The sequence below is a fragment of the Zootoca vivipara genome, chromosome 3 (genome assembly GCF_965207765.1).
Source record: "Zootoca vivipara chromosome 3, rZooViv2.hap1.1, whole genome shotgun sequence".
NCBI classification, from domain to species: Eukaryota; Metazoa; Chordata; class Lepidosauria; order Squamata; family Lacertidae; genus Zootoca; species Zootoca vivipara.
Genome location: NC_142586.1, coordinates 64,402,398 through 64,422,805, shown reverse-complemented (window position 1 = coordinate 64,422,805; position 20,408 = coordinate 64,402,398). Strand labels below are relative to the sequence as shown.

At 42.6% G+C, this 20,408-nt stretch overlaps 1 protein-coding gene and 1 long non-coding RNA gene across 4 annotated transcripts in view; one reads left to right on the top strand and one right to left on the bottom strand.

The window, feature by feature from the left end:
• LOC132591902 (uncharacterized) overlaps nt 1–20,408 on the top strand; it is a 48,725-nt gene that overhangs the window by 12,938 nt on the left and 15,379 nt on the right. The gene's annotated exons all lie outside the window — the stretch shown is intronic.
• Nucleotides 3,982–9,320, bottom strand: LOC132591939 (VIP peptides-like). Its single transcript, XM_088665449.1, has 6 exons — nt 9,215–9,320; nt 7,009–7,144; nt 6,562–6,769; nt 5,797–5,905; nt 5,173–5,296; nt 3,982–4,035 (listed from the first exon to the last, which is right to left on the bottom strand). The coding sequence occupies exons 1-6, from the start codon at nt 9,310–9,312 to the stop codon at nt 3,982–3,984; spliced, it is 729 nt and encodes a 242-aa protein (XP_088521575.1). The 5' UTR covers nt 9,313–9,320.

The following is a 20,408-nucleotide window of genomic DNA, read 5'->3' as shown; positions in this document are numbered from 1 at the left end:
TGTGACACAAACCAATGATATTTTCAGTGATAATAAAATGTCTTTATTGTCTGCATATTTCATCGGTTACATTCATTTTGGGGGGAAATAGTAAAGTGTCTCCAGTCCTACATATACAATGGTATATTGAATGGTATATATAAATTGTATATGTATGGAATTAAAGTAGGTGCAAGAAAGTTTAAATTGAAGGCCTTTGCGGATGATCTAGTTTCTAGTTTTAACTTTGGAAAATCCCAATGAAAGTGTTGCAGAAGTTATAGAAGAGATAGAAAAATTTGGACAATTGGCTGGATTTCAGCTAAATAAACAAAAAACGAAAATGGTGATTAAGAATATGAAGATGGAGGAAAAAGAAGAATTACAACAGAAATATGGTATCGTAGTGGCAAAAAAAGTACAATACCTGGGAATATGGATGACAGCAAAAAATATTAACCTATTTAATGACAATTATGAACCAGTGTGGAAGGAGATAAAGAAGGATTTAGAAACATGGAACAGAATGAAGTTGTCATTCCTTGGAAGAATAGCAGCAATTAAGATGAATGTATTACCCAAAATGTTATTTTTATTTCAAACGATTCCTATAATAAAGGGAACAGGACAATTCAGAGAATGGCAAAAAGTTTTGCAGAGATTTGTCCGGCAGGGGAAGAAACCAAGAATATCCTGGTGGATAGAAAAGAAAGAGGTGGATTCTCCATGCCGGACTTGAGGATATACTATGAGGCATCCTGTCTCTGTTGGTTAAGAGAATGGATAACATCGGGAAATACAGATTTATGAGATTTGGAAGGATATGACAACAGATTTGGTTGGCATGCATATCTTTGGTATGATAAAAAAAAGAGTTCATAAAGGATTTACAAATCATGTGATAAGGAGGTCTTTATATGAGGTGTGGGAAATAAATAAATCGCTGTTAGAAACTAAGACCCCATGGTGGATCTCACCAGTGGAGGTGTTGACAGTTAAAAAGATAAAAATGGAAGGGAGGAGGGCCACTTACGAGGAAATACTGAGGAAATCAGAAAGGGGATGGAAGTTGAAACCTTATGAGGAAATTAAAGAATCTCTGACTAGATGGTTGCAATATCACCAAGTAAATGATGTGTTTACAAATGATAAAAAAGTAGGTTTTGAAGATAAAAGGTCCAAATTTCAAATAGAACTGTTGGAAGGCAGAACAAAATTGTCAAAAATGTATGATTTGTTGTTAGAATGGTATACGAAGGATGAATTGACAAAAGATGTGATGATAAAATGGGCAAAAGATTTTGGGCATAATATTGAATATGATGCGTGGTTGAAATTGTGGAATCAAACATTGAAATTTACTGCATGTACTGCCCTGAAAGAGAATGTTTTGAAGATGATGTACAGATGGTATTTAACACCAGTATAATTAGCTAAGATGTATAGGATGAGTAGTAAAACATGCTGGATATGTAAAGAGAAGGATGGTGGATTTTATCATATGTGGTGGACGTGCAAAAAAATTAAAAGATTTTGGGAAATGATATATAACGAATTGAAAAAGATTTTTAAATATACCTTTCCCAAAAAAAACCGGAAGCTTTTTTATTAGGACTTATTGGACAGGAGGTAGTGAAAGAAGATCAAGTATTATTCATGTATGCGACAACTGCGGCTAGGACTTTGTTAGCCCAAAAATGGAAAACCCAGGAGTTACTGACGATTGAAGAGTGGCAGACAAAAATGATGGACTATGCGGAATCAGCAAGACTGACTAGCAAGTTCCAAAACCAGGGAGAGTCAAAGTTCCAAAAGGACTGGAGTAAATTTGTGGACTATGTGGAAAAGAACTGTAGAAGTTTAAAGACACTTGCAGGACTGAAATAAATCCTACGAATTGACTTTAAATAGAAGGAATAAAGAAACTGCAAGACAGGAATGGACAAAAAACCTGATTGGGGGGAGGGAGGGAAGTCAAAGCTCGGCAGAGCAAAGAAAAATGTAATAATTGATAAGATGTCTAGAAGAAATTTTTTGTGTTTAGTATGTTTATGTTGTGTTTGTTGTTGCTTGTTTTGTTTGTTATGTTATTGTTTAAATGTGTTTAATTGGAAAATCTAATAAAATGTCTTTTAAAAAATGAATAAATTGTATATGTATGGTAAACATAAACAATTTTCACTTCACAATATATCTGTTTTGGTTTAAATACGGAAATCATCTCTTTGAAATACTATGAGAAACTCAAAAAAATAGTTTGATCTCATCTTTAGGATTTTTTTGCAGGGTTTTTCTTTTTACGGAGTTGTCTTCAGATATGCTAGGGAGAGAGAAAAATAACACGTAGTACTTTAGAAACATTGATTTAGAAAATTATGGTAACACTTATTAAAAGATTGTACAGTAATCCTGAATTTTTTTAAAAAAAGTTATCAATGCATATGCTAGAAATGGGTCTGATTGACCCACTCAGTCTTTTGCCTACTTACCTGGGAGTAAGTCCCATTGAATTCTTTGGGACTTACTTCTGAGTAGATGTATAAAGGTAAAGGTAAAGGGACCCCTGACCATTAGGTCCAGTCGTGACCGACTCTGGGGTTGCGCGCTCATCTCGCATTATTGGCCGAGGGAGCCGGCGTATAGCTTCCAGGTCATGTGGCCAGCATGACAAAGCCGCTTCTGGCAAACCAGAGCAGCACATGGAAACACCGTTTACCTTCCCACTGTAGCGGTTCCTATTTATCTACTTGCATTTTGACATGCTTTCGAACTGCTAGGTTGGCAGGAGCTGGGACCAAGCAACAGGAGCTCACCCCGTCACAGGGATTCGAACCGCCAACCTTCTGATCAGCAAGCCCTAGGCTCAGTGGTTTAACCACAGCGCCACCTGGGTCCCTTGAGTAGATGTATAGGATTGCACTATAAGTAAAGAAATCAAATGAACCATGATTGCTATTGCAATGCTTCTGATGGCATACAATTGATGTAACAGTTTCCCACTTGGTGACACTTATGCTGAGCCCTCAGGGCATTCCCTTCTCTTGAAGAACAGAGCTGTGTGTGCTCTATGCTCCTCAAGCTAGCAGGCCACCCTCAGGTATAGCGAAAAGAAAAACTATCACATCATCATTGTTGAAGTATGAGTCAACTGGTGGAATGGGTGGGAACAGGAGCACAGTTTTGCCCTTCAGCTCACGCAGCAAAATGTTTGGGGCTGGTGTGGCTCAGGTGGCAGCCATATGCAAACACAGGCACTGTACCCACTTAGGTCAGTGTAGAGGATAAAAACCTTTTAAATGTGACTTCTGTCTTGTCAGCGCCATGACTCTAACTGGAACGGGACCTTAATTGGTGGATATTCTCCTACTGACAGTCTGTGGCAGCTGTGGACAGCCTTTGGTGCTCTAGATGTTGCTGAACTACAACTCCCATCATCCCTGGGCATTGCCCATGCTTGCTGGGGCTGATGGGATTTGTAGTTCCGCAACATCAGGTGGGCTAAATGTTCCTTACTGCTGGCCTACAGAGTCAGTTGTATGATCTGGAGATGGAAGTGAAGCCAGGGCAAGGGCAAGGGATAAGTCTTGGAAAGCAACATATTGAAGTTGCTTGTCCATTGCCTGGTTAAGGACAGAAGGCCAAACTTCTAGTATTTCTATCAGGACTATTCAATCCAGGGGCCTCATATTCTCTGCCAGCATCACTAATCGTTGCACTTGCTTTCAGGAAAGATCTGGAGCCAGAGACAAGGCTCTCTCTTCCAATGCTGTGGGCTTTGTATAAGAGATGAGAAACCTGTGGCACCTCCAGATGTTGCTGATTCCAACTCCCATCAGCACCAATGGTCAGGGATGGAAGAACTTGTAGTCTGACATCATCTGGTGGGCGACAGCTTTCCCATCCCTGGTTGTTCAATAGTGGCTCATGTTGTTGGGCTGTTAGCCAGTAGACAACAATAAACTTGTACAAATGCAGGCCTCCTTGGAAAAATGTTGTGGTAAATCAAATCATCTTCATGGCATGGCCAATAATGTCATTTAGCTGCCCAAATAGGAGCTGCAATAAGATACAGGGACTTGTCTTTAAGCATCTCAATGGCAAAATAAGAATGATTATCTTATCTTATCATTTTCTCTAGTAGCAAACCGAGATGGTTGAGTGCCCAGTAGGATTGGAGCCAAAGTAGAAACAAGAGAGAAGTAGCAGGATGCTTGGAGTTATGCAGAAGAACTAAGGGGTGGGGGTTATTTCTTTTAAACAAATAAAACAAAGGGGGCAAAATCCCAAAGTACAGTCTAGTGAGACTGAGCACACTTAGTGGTATCCTGAAATGGACCAGTCCTGTTGATGAGTGGGGATGCATGGTTTAAATAAATACATAATTTCTCTCAAGTTATGTTACACAGGACACCTTCAGGAAAAAAAACTTCACTGCAATAAATTCAACCTCTAATAAGTGTAAAAATCATTTTATGTTTGACACTGATTGCATGCCACCCACCCATATTATCTTCGGTACTCACTGAGAAGAAGTCAACGTCCTTCCCACGGTGCCTCTTTTGACCCACTTAGGCTGCAATCCTACCCATGTCTACACAGAAATAGCTTCCTTTGAATTCAACGGGGCTTTCTCCCAGGTAATTTGTGTTAGCACTGCAGCCTTAGTAGATAGCAACCCACAATGTGAGTGTCACTACTATGAGTATGAACCAGACTTCTGGCCAAGAATCTTTTTATGCTTACCCACTAACTAGATGGTCAGATTCAGAAGCGATTAGTTGATTACACCAATCAGAAGGTCAGGAAAGGTGTGAGGAAAGGTGCGGGTGGACTTATTTTTGTTTTCATTAAAAGAAATGCCAGTGCAGTTATCCTCAGAGACACAGTACTATTCACCCTAATTAAACAAGTCAGATTGGGTTTCATGCCTTAGCACACACAATCTGAGAAAACCCAAGTGAGCCAGGTGAATTAACATTATCAAACCACTCATTTTCATTAGAAATACTTCACAGATATCATCGTTATTTAATCCATGCAATTATCTTCCTGCGATGTGATTCCCACAGAAATGTCATATGGGAGTCATGTCATTAAGAGCAATTTTCTGGAAAACCCCGGTAGCACATATGAACTATGTGAACATAATAAACATAAGATGGCTGCTCTGGTTGGGAAGATGTTCAAACTTACCAATGGGAGGTGATTCAGAAGCTCAAGGTCATCTACAGTGACATCATCATCATAGTTTTCGGAGAAGGCAGGGTCAAGCAATTCCGTTTCATCCCGAAGGCTGGCTGGGTTTAGCTCCTCCTGACTGTGGCAGAGCAGAAGCTTGGATTTAGTTTAATTTCCTTCTTCTTAGAATTCATCTCAGAAACTTTTTCCTTTGTTGCATTTTATTGCATCATTAGCCTTTATTAAAATGATTCAACCTGTCTAGCTTTATTTTACAAAACAATGTATAGCACTTTTATAGAAATCAGTTTACTTCAAGGCGTAATGCTGAACATTTTAGTTAATTCTGTAATTGCTGCTTGAGAACGAGCGGGTTAGTTCTCACATTCTTAGTTAAATCATGCCTTCTATAGAAAGCATGGAAAAATATGGCTGGATCGTGATGCCCTTTCTTTCTGTACACAATCTTTGTTCTTTTAAGCTATTTTTGTTATAAATTGCCCTCAGAAGAAAGCCGCTGTGATACAACCATCGCTTGTACTTTTCTATATATTAAAAGGAAGATTGCGTTAATAGCTCGTCACTCCTGGAGACTTCTAAAAAAAAACCACTTGTCTTTTGTGCACTCTTTCTTCCTACCTTCTTTTCCCAGTTAAAACAGAGTTCAAATATTTCTTCACAGCCATCTGCTGTATATTCAAACAGCCATATTTGGTATACTGCTTGTACCAGTCAGCACCCTCGGAAGCTGCTCAGGCACCTGGAGCTGCAAACATGTGCGCTACATAGCGGGGCGCCAAACTGCTGCTCGCGCTGCCCCTCAAAACAGGGAGCTGGGAGCGGCCCGCTCCCCCCTTGCTATGCCCCTGGTCCCAGTTATGGATAAGCTTGTACAGTGGTACCCCTTGTTGCAAATGGGATCCGTTCCGGAGGCCTGTTCACAACATGAAAAGGCGCATCCTGAAGCGTCGCATCTGCGCACACGCGTGATGCAATGCGGCGCTTACATTTTGTGCAAAGCGCGATTTAGGGCTTCTGTGCATGCGCGCACGTTATGGACATGCCAAACCCAGAAATAACCCGTTCCGGGACTTCCAGGTTCGGCGCGTCCGTAACCTGAAAAGACACAACCCACAGCGGAGAAATGAGCACTGGGAGGAGCACAGAGAGAAGAAACATCATGGTGCACCTGCAGCAGCCAGATGCCTTCATCTGCCCCAGATGCAACAAAGCATGTCTCTCCCACATCGGTCTCTATAGCCACAGCAGGCACTATAACTCTCCAGCAGTTCAGCTTCACCCCCAAAGTTGCACTCCTCCATTGTCTCCCAAGATAGATGCCAACAAAATACAAACACGTGATGATCGTATGATCAGTGTTTGAATTCAAACATAGTGGAATACGCGTATTTAAGAGGCATGTAGGGGAAACCAGCTGAATCTGGGAAACAGGAGGAATAGTTACTAACCCAACTTTTCCTATATGTATAAGCGATTCCAAATACTTTCTTGCCGCAATTTGACCCAAAAGTTTGCTGTAGTCGTTTGTGAAGAGTCCATCAGCATGTCTTTTGTTCCTGCAATTGAAAGTCCTACAGTAAAAATCTGTGACCTACATTCTCAAGATTGTATATAGTTTCATATTTACAGCTAATGTACAGACAACCATATAGTTACTGCAGCTAAAGATATGTGGATCCTTACAGTTCCAAACACATAATTCTAGTAATGCAAACATAGCTTAAAGACCATGAAAGAGGGAGAGGAATGGTCAGAAAGCTTCAGTGAAATTACAAGCAGTTCAGTATTCAGATTTGCAATGATTAATAGATTTTTTAAATTAAAAAATGCCTTAGCTCTGTATACATCATAATAGAACTTGTCATTCTCAGATAGTGCAGTTTGCAAAATGTCAGCCTCAGATTTTAATGAACCTTGAGAATGATCAGATTCACTTGCCCCATCAAATGGCATTCTGTTTCCTAATCTAATGGAGAAGAGGAAAAGAAAACAATGTTTGAAGATGCTAGAGAATTCTTACAATCGCCTCCCAGGTTAAGATTGACTATTACTATAAGATGCCTATAGTAAGCCATTCATAAATGCAATCATTAGTTCTCATTCATTATGACAATGAAGAATATTAGTCACAACTGCAGATATTTTAAAACTGTGTCCATATCATGCAGATGTCCCTACTCTTTCAATTATTTCAGTACAAACTTCACAATGAACAATTACACATGCAGAATGATTCCATTATGTGCTGATAAGATAATACAGAAAACATGGTCCTTCCAATAGGAGAGATTTTGGTACACTAAACCCTCCCATTCAAATCAAGGGGACTTCAAAGTAGTTCACTTCAGTTGATCACAACCATAACAAATGACCTAAGGGTGTTTCAATGTGAAAGGGAGATTTTTATAGTGCAATCCTATTCATGTCTGCTGAGAAGTAAGTCCTATGGACCAGCTCCCAGGTGCATGTTTATAGCATTGCAGCTTCAGTCTATAATTTAACTGATTGTATAAATGCATGCACATGGCAGTCCCCATGGTGTTATATTGATAAACCTCAAGCATTATGATGGAAGCAGGACAAGAGAAATTAGAACACTATGCAAAAGTCAAATGCCATGGTTTAAGTACGGTGACCAGGTAAAAAGAACAGGATTCCTACACAAAGCTGTCAAGTGAACCTTTTTCTCGCAAGCATAAGGGAATTTCCCTTTTAAAAAGGGGAGAACTTGACAGCTATGTTCCTACACCATTAACAGTTGTGTAGAGGAGGGAATTCTAGCACATGAAGCTAGCATAATAAGCTGTTCCTGCCAAATTTCCCTCTTCTACACTATTAAAAGTGTCAAAGCTCTGTCCTCCATTTCACCTGACCACCCTGTTATCAAGCTCCAACAATCTTATACAATTTAAGAATGAAACTCAATTTCTTCAGAGGATCTTACAGAGCCCCCAAAGGCTTTCTGTAAGTAAAAGAATGTTTCCTTGTACGGATACACAAATGTAAATGAGAAGCCTCCTCAGTCTGCTGATGCTGTTGTTCATAAAATCAAACCCCAGCTAGCAGTCTCTTTGGATAATTTACCTGACAAGTTTGGGGAACCTTCAAACATCACTGAATTGTGTCTGAATTGGCCAAACATTTGGCTTCCCAGGGCTGATTTGACAACTATAGCCAATAGATAATCTCAAATGAGTGAAAATCTCAAATTACAAATCAATAAAACAATTGTAATAGATGTTTAGAAAGAATGGTTGGACAATGGTTGGGTTTCCCCAGCCACTCTAGGCATGGATCCTAGATCACACCAAGCTTACAACAGCAATTTCAACACAGTAATAACTAGTGCTGAAATTCTGATAAAACAGCCTTCCCTAACCTGGGACTTTCCAGATGTTTCAGACTACATCAGCCCCAGCCAGCATGGCCAGTGGTCAGGGAGGATGGGAGCTGTAGTTCAAGATCATCTGGAAAGCTCTATGTTGGGGAAGGCTGTGATAAAAGGATGAAATGTATGTAAAGCAGATATAGCAAATGGTAAAGAGAGCCATTGTATTATCACTCTTTGGCTAGGTACTGCAAGGTTGCAGATGCACTTCCATTGCATGCAAGGAATCTCAGTGATTTTTCAAGGGCACTGAACTGAATAATTTGATGAACATTTTGGACTAACCTATCAAAGTTACTGCCAAGTAAATATGTCCTCATTTCTTCCTGTCCATTCTCATTGAACTAGTTAGCTATTTCTAGCCTCTTAAGCATGAAACAGTGAGAGTCAGTAACAAAAGGCGTAAAAGCATACATGAAATATCCAGTCAAGCTATGCCCAAATCTAAGTTTGTTTGTTTTTAAAGTGCTCGGTTCCCTTTTGGCTAGTCTAAGTAAAATGATTTTGCAAATTTTCCTAAGCACATTCAGCTTGGCCCTTGCAAGGTAGGCAGCATTAGGGCATTTCAAACTGGAGGGCTGGTTTTTCTTCTTACAGTTCCGTGACATCTGCATCTCCCGTTGGAGGCTTAGCTGGAGCAACCCTTACCTCATAGTTCCCAGAGGAGGTAAAGCGAGTGCTTGAGTGCAGAGAACATAGAGGAGAGCAAAGCAGAAGAGAAGCTGGGGGCCACTTCCATGTTCCATCTCCTTGGACCTGCCTGGACAAAGATAATTTAAAAAATGTTAACCTCTTGTTGTCAATGCCCAAATTTTGCATAAACAAAAAGACATGGCACAGGGTGGTCTAAAAACATGAAATTGGTAATTCTGAATAGGAAAAGGAAGGCCACTATAGGTCACATTTCAAAATATTAAAAAAAATATATTAATTGGGCAACTTTCTTGAACAAGAAAGTTGACAGAGGCAAATAAGTTTCTTATGACAGATTCCTAGTGAGATAAGTAATGTACAGTTGGTAGCAAAGGCATGGATGATTCTGGTATGAATGTGAAGATGAATCACAACAACTATTCATTACAGGGGGTTGCACTAGATGACCCTTGTGGTCACATCTAGGTCTACAGTTCTAGGATTCTTTGCTGCCTTGAAAGATCAACTTCTTCATGCATTACAATTGCTTATTTTGGTGAGATACACAGAATAAGTTACCTAGAAGCTTTAGGCAAAGCTTAACTTTAAAAAAAGTCAGGGGGTCGACATGCAAACCGGCAGAGAGAGAAGATAAGTACACAGCCTGACAGAAGAAATCATCTTGTTAATAGTATATTGGGGTCAAAATGTTAACTTAAATCACTTTGATTTTCATAGTGATTTTCCTGTGTCTGGAATTAAAATATGACCATATAACTTTGATATTTCTGCCACCTGACTTACTTTCTTACTGAGCCTAAATGTATTTTACTGCTTTAACAACTGAAAACACACCATGTATAATTCAGCATATAAAATCATGCTATTTATGAAATGTACAGAGTAGGCATGTTTACTCAGAAGTAAGTCCCACTTTGTTCAATCAGAGACACTGATCCCAGCAGGCATGTAGAGAACAGGCTATCTGTCCTAGAGGTTTGTACCCACCAGGAGTGCCAACTTGGCCCCACGACTGTGAGTGCCTGGGGCTGTGGGTGCCATGCAACACGCATGGCCCTGGCATCAAAATTTGTGGATACCCAGCCCCTTCATGGGGAATTATGGTCCCCACCCATAAATTTTTAGCATTTCCTAAAGCTAGGTTTATGCCTTCCAAGTTGATCACCATTTGCACAGCAAAAGAAACAGTTTCTGTAATAGCAAATTTTAGGAAAGGTGTATACTTACCCCCCAGATTTGCTTTCATTACTTTGGTGGAACTGTTGTTTTAATTTTATCTCTCTCAGTATGCAAGCTGGCCAGGCATCACAGGTCTCTGACCAAGTACAAAGTGCTTTTTCTCAACCATTCAGTAGCCATGGTCATCCCCAATAATATATCTGAAGAAGTGTGCATGCACACGAAAGCTCATACCAATCAATGACAAACTTAGTTGGTGTCTAAGGTGCTACTGGAAGGAATTTTTTAATTTTCTTTCGACTACGTCAGACCAACACGGCTACCTGTCTGCCCCAATAATATATTAGCTTTGCATTAATATATTTTCATTTTATAATATTATGTATATAATTTCATATCAATATGTTCATTTTATGTTGTCCACTTTATATGTTGTTTTTGGAAGAGGTTTATGCCAGGCTCCGAGTTTTATGCATTGCATTTGCATATTTTACCCCTTTTGGTAAACCATCCAGAGGACGTCAGTCTTGAAATGGGAAATTAGTAAATAGGTGATCATAAACAACAGTTTAAGGACCAGGACTATGGGATCAGAGGGAATGACTTTCATCCTGTAGTGCCTAAAACCCATCTTTCTTGACTGCTTAAGCTAATGGGAGTTGGAGTCCAATAACATCTGGCTTCTTGTTGTTGTTGAATTTATATACCACCCTATATCCAGAAGTCTCAGGGTGGTTCACATAAAAGATCACAAAACAATAACCCAACTTTAGGTTGAAGCGTTTATAAAGCTGTGACACACAGATCTTACATCCCTTGAAAATGCAGAATTAGGAGATATGCAGAAAAAGTATTCAAGGGCCAAAACTGAAATGTACATTCCAGGAGCCATCCCCGCAGTGGGGCAGGGAATTGAAGTTTCCAACCCATGAGCAGCAAGGTTGGGGCTCTGAGGGTACACCAGCAGGAGCACCCATGCAGCCCCAACCTTGCCAGGGTCACCCTCCCCCACAGTCTCAGTAAGCGGCAGCGATGCCTCTTTCAGGTGGATGCCTCTGGAACCCCAAACCACCGCACTGACCACTCCTGCTGCATTCCCCGTCTTTATATTTCCACCACATTTTGTAGGCTTACACGTGATTTATGCATTAAGCATAGGCAACAGGTTTCTTCTGCCTGCAAAGGATGTGGCTACATAGGTTTCTTCTGCAAAGAATACTTTGTACAAAGATTTGTACTAATCCCAAATAGAGAGGCGGGGTGCATTGGAGGTCTCCTGCAAGGCAAGGTTTAATTTCCACTGAATGGAGCTGTTTCTTCTCACTCTTAAACTAAGCTAATTTCTCCTGATCTTTATCCAGAGATTTCAAAATCATAACCCATCTGCTCATGAGCAAGTGCCACTGAAATTTAAGATGACTTGCTCAAAAGTAAATCACATGAGACTCATAGCCCCCAAACTCAATAAATATGGAAGATATTACCATTTCCTCTTCCTTCTAATAAACTTCCCATCTCTCCCCTGTTTCATGTTTTTGCGAGTTTAGGCAAACCTGATGGTGAATATTCAGCAATCCTTAATCACATTTTCTAATTCACTTACATAAAAATTAAATGAATTAAACCCAAAAGTGACTTAAACCAGAGTTCCTGCAAAGGACTGATTCCAGGAAGTTTGTGTTAGGATTTCATAGTAGATTCTGTTCCACCTTAAACAGGAACAGGCTTGGCAGAGGATGTTGAATGTATCACATGATATATATTTCCGTGGGTTGTACTATTGTAATTGTGATGCTGTTAGTTAGTCTTGCTTTCGCTTTGAGGATGGAGACAGACACGTTTGGTCTATCTTCCGAGATGCTTTAGATGCTTTGTAATAAACGCTTGTAAATATGCAAGGACTTCTCTCTGAGTATTCCTTCTGCTGCTGCTGCTGCTGCTGCCACACCACGCTAACGCTGGAGATGAGCTCTGCTGATTGCGTGCTCAGGTCACTGAGACCTTGAGTCGTGTTCCATGGGAATCACCGGGACTGAGGAGAAGAGGAGGCTGCCGGCTGGACCTCCCAATGGTGATATCCCAACAGTTTGTTCCCCTTCTTCCTCTGTAACTGGCTGGGAAACAAACAGTCATGCCCCAGGGTGACAGGCCAGGCCATTGGTTTCTTGTGATCATCCAGTTCTTCATTAAGTTTCCTAATATTTGACTTTGCAAGTAGGATATAGAAAGTGAGCAGGAGGATAGGAAAGGGTGCTGAAATAGGAGGACTCAAAGTACATAGTCCATAGCAAAGTTCTGTTATTTATTATAAACACCAGTCTCTCTCTTTTTTTTAGAAAGCTGAACTCAAAGCAACTTACAAAAATGAATATTAAAAACAAGCGTAAAAACAATCTAAAATGCACCATTAATATATATAAAAGAGCAGAAGCAACCCAACCCCATTAAAAATAAGCACACAATTAAAATTTGGGTGAATAAGAATGTTTTTGCCTGGTGTCTAAAAATAGATGGTTATGGTTCCAGGTAAGCCTCCCTGGGAAGAGCATTCCATACCAAGAAGGCCCATACTTGTGTCTCCTCCCTCTGCACTTCCCTCAGTGGGGACACACAGGGCCCTGGATGATGAAGAATTCAGGGTCCAGGTTGGCTCTTGTCATATCATCCAACTTTTTCATATAAAAAACTGAGGTGTGTGTCTTCTGGGACGCACTTCCAAGTGAGTCACGTGACCCATGCCACAATCTCACCCTCCCAAGAGCTCTTTGGGGGGGTGCGTTTTGGGGCACCACACAAGTTTGTGACCCTGGAAAAAAGGCTTTTGGGGGGCAAGTGTGAGGGGCAAGAGCATGTGAGATTACAGCACTGACAATGGCCACCATGATCTCGTGCGAAAAAGCTGGCTGCCCCATTTTTTTCCTGGACACTTGGTGTGTGTGGGGGGAGAAGCAGGCCTTGAAGTATTGAGGTCCTGAGCCACAAAAGGCTTTGCCGCTGAAAACCAGCACTTCGAACTGGGCCTGGAAACTAACTGGTAGCCAATGCAGTGGTGTCAGGTATCCCGTTAGGTGTTCAGACCCATCTTGTCAGCCTGTAATGGTGTTGTCCTGGTGTATGTGGCAGCAAAGTTGGCATCTGGGTTTATTGCAGGCTCTGGTACCAGTGTCCATGTTAAGTCTGGTGGTTTTATTATTGTGGGTGAGGAGTTATTGGATAATAATATATATATGATAAGAATAATATTGGAGAAAACTGGATATTGAAACTTGCTTAACCTAAATCATATATCCCAGTTTTCAGTGGCCCTTTAAAGTACGCTTCACGCAGAGTATACACCGGAAGGACAGATCCTGAAGCTGAGGCTCCAATACTTTGGCCACCTCATGAGAAGAGAAGACCCCCTGGAAAAGACCCTGATGTTGGGAAAGATGGAGGGCACTAGGAGAAGGGGACGACAGAGCAGGGCCGTCTTAAGCGCCCCTGGCGCCGTGGTGCGACGCATCCCTCCGGCGCCCTCCCCCCCGCCCCGTTTCCCAGCGCGGTGGGCGGGCGGGTGCAACACACATTGCGGCTGCCACAGGTGCTGCTGTGCGGCGGGCAGGCACAGCGCGGTTGCCATGGGCGCAGCTGTGCGGCGGACCGGCCGGCCAGCGGGTCAGCGCCGTGGTGCCCTGCACCACCCAGCCTGGCCGTAGGGCCGGCCCTGCGACAGAGGACGAGATGGTTGGATAGTGTTCTCGAAGCTACCAACATGAGTTTGACCAAACTGCGGGAGGCAGTGCAAGACAGGAGTGCCTGGCGTGCTATGGTCCATGGGGTCATGAAGAGTCGGACACGACTAAACTACTAAACAACAACAACAACAACAACAACAACAACAACAACAACAACATAGTGTGCTTGCAAACCCTGTGCTGAGATGCTTGCTGCAGCATGCAAGGTTGGGTTTTTTATCATCCACGTGGTTTTGTCAGTATCAAAATGCCAGCATTTTATATTCCCACTTCCCCATTTAATCTGGATTTATCCTTCACAGGAAAATCGAATATGTATTTAAGATTATTTCTTTTAACCTATTTGAGCAGGTGTCGGCAAACTTTTCTTCCCGTGGGCCGGAGGATTCCCATGGACTATCATCCGTGGGCTGGACATGGGCCACACAGGCGCAGAAGCCATTTCCGGTGGCGCTGCGGACATTTTGGAAATGGGCAGCCAGCACCAGAAATCGCTTCTGCGCATGTCCGCGGCTGCGCAGAAGCGATTTTTGGCGCTGCTCGGTGAGTCCCCGCGCCACACTGCGGCTCAGTTCACCGGCGGCCCGTAGGCCAGATAAACTGGCCCATGGGCCAGAGGTTGCTGATGCCTGCATTTGAGGTATCTGAATGCTCACCTGCAATATTAAATAAACCCCTCTCTAGAAGCACTAATAGTTTGCCTCACTGTACATGCAACAGGAAAAGCCACTCAGTCATAAAGCTGGCCATGTGACCTTGGCTCAGTCCCTCATTCTCAACCCAACAAACTTCTCAGGGTTATTCAGAGGATAGAATGGAGCGGGAGAGTGAATAGAAGTGTAGTGTAATAGCTTTAGATGAAGAAATAAAAAGGGAGGAATGACCGCTTCCCCAACATAAAGGGGAGGCGCATTTTGTGCAGTCGCGTGCAGCCCCCCCCTGGGATCCCTGAGGCAGCCCTGGAAGTTTGGAGGCTGGCACTGCCTACCTGAGGCTGGAGGCTGGGGTCGACGCCCACTCAGTCAGCCAACCAATCCGGCCGAAGGGGGCGTGCCAGGGGGATCGGCCAGGTAGGATCAGGTAGGCTTACCTGCACACAAAGAAGAGGAGCCATTCTTGGGAAGCAGCCGACCTGAAACTAACCCTTGATTTGCGGCCCATAATCTTGTTACAAGAGTGTGCCTGGACTCTCATGTGCACAGCCAGCACTCATGTATGTTTATATACACACTGCTGAGAGTTTTAGGATCTTTTGCTGAAGTTACAATGCACACTTGCTTATGAGTGTGTGTTTTACTGTTAACCCTATGTCCCCAAGAAGCTCTCACACAGAGGAATAAAGAAAGCTTGGTTGAGCCTGGATGGCTCAGTTGGTTAGAGCACGGTGCTCATAACACCAAGGTTGCAGGTTTGATCCCAATATGGGACAGCTGCATATTCCTGCATTGCAGCGAGTTGAACTAGTCAGAGGTCACCAAACTTACCACGCTTCAGGCCGGTGCCTGCAGCACCGATAGTGCAGCGGGCCAGAGGGCCCATACGTGCGCACATGCACTATTTCCGCCGCACTTCCAGGTCGCAGGAGCACCGGAAATAGCTTGTGCGCATGCGAACGGGCCTCCTCTGACCCGGAAGTCTGCCGGAAATGATGCTTGCGCATGCGCGCGAGCTATTTCCAGTGCTCCTGTGACCCGGAAGTGGGGAGCCGCACTGCATCGTGCCAATAAATGAGTCCTTTGGGGTCCCTGAACTAAATGATCCTCAGAAACCCTTCCAACATTACAATTCTATGATTCTACAATTACATGAAATAAAAGTGACTATTTCAATTGTAAAAATTACAATTTAAGCAGGCAGCAACTCCTGCAACATCTGAAGAGTGATGGATTCCCTACAGAAATGTAGACATGACAATTTTGCCATAAACCCTAACTAGAAGTGGAAGGGGTGAGGAAGGAAAGTTTACCTGTTCTTAAAGTGAAGCAGAAGTGTGCTGAGTCTTGGGGAGCACTGTGTCAGTTCTGTCCTGTTGGGGCTGGAAGACAAGACATAGCTGCCTATTAGCAGAGCCAACCGCCTACTGGGAATCTGGGGTTTTAAAAATAACATTCTTTCTAGTAGGGGAGCACTGTGTCAGTTCTGTCCTGTTGGGGCTGGAAGACAAGACATAGCTGCCTATTAGCAGAGCCAACCGCCTACTGGGAATCTGGGGTTTTAAAAATAACATTCTTTCTAGTAGGGAAGGGAGGGGATTTAAAATGAACAGTGTCCTGCCCCTTTCTCACCTTGACCATCCTAGTGAGAAATTGCTAAAACTTGGTCATCCCATTAGTTTCTCGCTCTGTATGTGCTCTGCTTAACAAAAGGGTGAATGACTTGTGACAGTGAGCAGTTAACTGAGTGGCCATCTCTTTGCCTGCCTCCTGTACCATCATTAGCTTGAAGGCATCCATTCAGGAGTTTGAATAGATTTTGCTAGCAACTTGGATTGCATGTGTTGACTTTTCCAAGGTGTGAAGTATTTCCTGAGATGAGGCCAGTATCAGGCTCGCACCAAAGTCAAGCAAGGTTCAAGGTGGAGAATCTCATGTCATGTTTAATTTAAACAGTGGTGGACTTGGGTAATACAGTGCCCTGCGTTAGGCCAAAAACTTATGCCTCCCCCACAGCCTTCCCAAAGGTGGTTAAGAGAGACAGTGCTTTGGGAAGGAGGGGTGAGGCTCTGGCAGGATCCTAAAGCCCTCCCATCTCATTCTCAAAGCTGGGAAAGTGCTAACTAGGCTTTGGGAAGAAGGAAGGAGGACTCGAGGACCCTGTCAGAGCCTCCTGGCGACCCCCTTGGCTCAGTGCCCAGTAAAAAACCAATCAGCAATGAAATGTAAATAAAACCATGGGGTTTACTTTTAAGGTATCTCACTTTGGGACACTGGTTGAGAAAAAGTTATCAGTGGGTTATCCTCTGATACTATAGTTTTCTGATTCTTGCTATTCCTTTCCGGGGCTTGAAATGTATTTGCCCAGACTCGAGTGATCCATGCCAAAGTCGTTAACCTTGAAAGGTCTTACATCAGTGATAAATGAGTTGTTGAATTTGCGTTACGTTGAGAGTGCCATTTAAATCAATCTGCAGATCAATGTTATATCCAGACTCTAGCAGGAAAGACAGCAGCTATTTATATCTCTTCTTGTGATCCTAGTAAAAATGTTTAAATGCACTTTATGACATGAAGGATTAGGAGTTAGGATATAAATAGTGTGTGTGTGTGTGTGTGATGTGTTCCTGGTGAAATGACCAAAAGTGTCAGGTTTGTACCTGGATGAGATTCAGAGTAATTCTGGGGAGGTTACAATGTATAGGACCTTTTAGTAAGAGGGCAATGAAAGAAGTATATAAAATCATTGATAGTGTGCAGCACATGCACAGAAAGCAATGCTTTCACCTCACCCTTCTTCTTTCATAATACTAGAACTTGGGACCTCCCAATGAATCTGAATATTTGAAAATTCGGGAAATATTTCTTAACACACTAGATAGTTAAAACCTCCACAATAGGGCTTCCGGTTTTTGCCGCCATGGTGAACGGTGGCTCCCACGATAGCGGACCCCAGGCATGCACCCAATTAAGGATAATTTGAGAGTAGTTAACCTTGCAAAAAAAAAAAACCCCGGTCAGAGGGAAGAGCTTTTACTCGCAGATGTCTGGTACCTGCCTCCGCTCCTACGAAATGCAGGGGAGGGGACTCTGAGTGCATAGCGTCTGCACACATCAGAAACTCTCCAACGCAGTCACTGTGAGTGGAGATTCTTCTGTTTTTTAAGATATATCAGAATTTGGACTTAAGAAACTGGCATGTTCTGGAAGAAGGAGACAAGTTAACCTGCTAAATAAATCAGCCACTGAGTGCCAATGTCTTGATCTGGAAAAGATTTTCTTCATAATTGGATTGGTATGTGGTGGAGAGAAGCCTTTGTTTTCTCTTTATATATTCACTATGCTGTTTATGATTTGGCAGCTCTTCAGAAGAAAAAGTTGGCTGCTAATGGATTATAATTATTAATGGATAGCAATTATTAATGGAGGGAATAAACAAGAACTTTATAATGCTTAGGACTAATTGAAAGAATGGAACTGTGTGGGAAATATTGGGATGTTCTGTGGCAATACCCTCCTACGGAGGACTCTAACTTTGATTTATTATGATGTTGGCAATATATGAGCTTGTTATCGGATGGGAAAGTATTCAAAGAAAACGCTGAAAGTTTGCCTGGAGTAATGGTCAGATGTCAGACCACTTTCGGTTTTAAGAAAAGCATGATGGCGAAAGGTCACTACGCAGTAAAATTGAGTCCTTGGAGTGGGCGGGGGGGAAATGGCAAAAATGATTGATTGCAACAAGAAAGGAAGATTGAACTTGAGACTTCCGGTCTATCGTGCTGGCGGAGAGACGCAGATACCTCGAGCTCCGAGGTTTCTGGCTCCGTGGAGGGGGGGAATCCCGCGAGGGCCACACGGATCCCCATAAGAACCCCAGGTAGAGCGTCCCGGGGGCGAAGCAGCCCAGCAGAGCCCCAAAGTGACTCTTCCGCTGCCCGGTAAGCTTGTAAGAGCCTCGAGAGTCAGCGGAGTGGCAGTCGCGGGAGCCTTTTTGGGCGCCATTGTTACCTCCATGCAGCGAAGCTCTGAGCCTCCAGCCTAAAAGATTAGATCTGGACTAAGTAAGTCAAAATTTGCGATTTGGACTGAGAACTTTGGCGCTGGGAGGAGGCTTAAAAGGGAAGTCAGCCCCCCCAATTGAGTAATGGACAATGCAGTAAAGCTATGGAAAGCTCAGAAATTTTGCTTTAAAAGGAAACCTTTTCCTGATGCAGAGTAAGGGAAAAGGAAAAAGTGCTTAAAATCTCTGTAAAAGACTGTGATCTGTTAAGGGGAAACCCCCCGGTGAACTTGGAGTCGGGTCAAAGGAAGGAACGGCTAGCCGTCTTTATGACGTCACAATGGAAAATAATGTGTCTGCTTGTATGAGACTGAGACCGAGAGCTGCAGACAAGCAAAAGAGGAAGTTTTAAAAAATAGACTTTAAGGCTACTCAGTGTTGAATTTGAGACTGAATAATAAGGGGGGGGGGAAGTAAAGAAATAGAGATTGGATCCAGTTCAGATGGGACTTTATTCTTTTTATATTTGGAAAATATAAAATAAGGACAATAACAACACCACTTCCTGCACTGTCACAATTATGGAGGCGGACAGCATCAACAGGAAGGAAGAGAATGTTCTGGACTACGAGAAGAATAGTACACAGTGGGACTTGATTTTGACAACAATTTTGGAAATGACAGAGGAGATTCGTAATCGTAAAGGTGTTTTAACAAGTATGGATGGAAGGACTGATGAATTAACAGAAAAGAATTTTCAAGTAGACGATCCATATGAATTCAGAGAGAAAGAAGAGGGAGAAGACGAAGAAGGACCAGGGGATGCACCAGAAGAAGATGCATGCTGTGATTTGATTATGGGAAAAACTCTGGAAATGACAGAGGACAACCGCAATCCTGCTGACTCAAAAGATCTGATTTTTGAGACAGAAGAAGAAGAAATCACTGTTCCACCGGTGGGCGGGGTGGAACAGGGAAGGGTAGAAGAAGAAACCACTGTTTCGCCGGTGGGAGGGGTGGAACAGCGAAGGGACTCGATTCAAAAGCCCCCCCAAAAGGGGAAAAATAAAAAGGTTGTTACCCCAGTGAGAGAGGGGGAGAAGGAAGCAGGTGGGGGGCTGAAAGAGAAAGAGAATGAGGATAAAATGTTGGGAATACAGCAGGGGAGAGAAAGGGGTGAGCAAAATTTAGAATACGACAGAACAGGAGTGGGGTGAGGAGGAATTGAGATGATTTTTATGGGTTAAACACGGTCTGAGCTCAGAATGCAATAAGGTGCTGGCTGAAATCTCTGGAGACACCGATTCCAAGGAAAGGGGGGAGATCTAGTTTTTAGGGTAGTAAGAAAAAGGGGGGAGAAGATTTTGAAAATTAATTATGAATATTTTTGGGTAAAAGGTTAGAGAATATTGGGTAATAAAGGTAAAGAGAAGTAAGATGGGTAAATGGTTAAAAAGAAGTTATAAATTGGATGAAAGAAGGTAATCTTAGATTTGGAAACTGCAATAATTAGTGATCGATAAGGAACTCAAGAGGGGGAAATGAGGAAGTCCGAAATATTGGATTAGAAATGGGAGAATGTGATAATGTTTTATGCCTTTTTATTTTTAATTTGGGTC

Bases quoted from the DNA above. Each gene is read 5' to 3' on its own strand.
- LOC132591939 (XM_088665449.1), bottom strand. From the start codon at position 9,312: ATGGAACATGGAAGTGGCCCCCAGCTTCTCTTCTGCTTTGCTCTCCTC. The intron at 5,906-6,561 runs GTATTCCACTAT...GTGCCTGAGCAG, and splicing joins TACATGCCTCTTAAATACGC to CTTCCGAGGGTGCTGACTGG. The intron at 5,297-5,796 runs GTAGGAAGAAAG...GCTCTGCCACAG, and splicing joins GTTTTAACTGGGAAAAGAAG to TCAGGAGGAGCTAAACCCAG.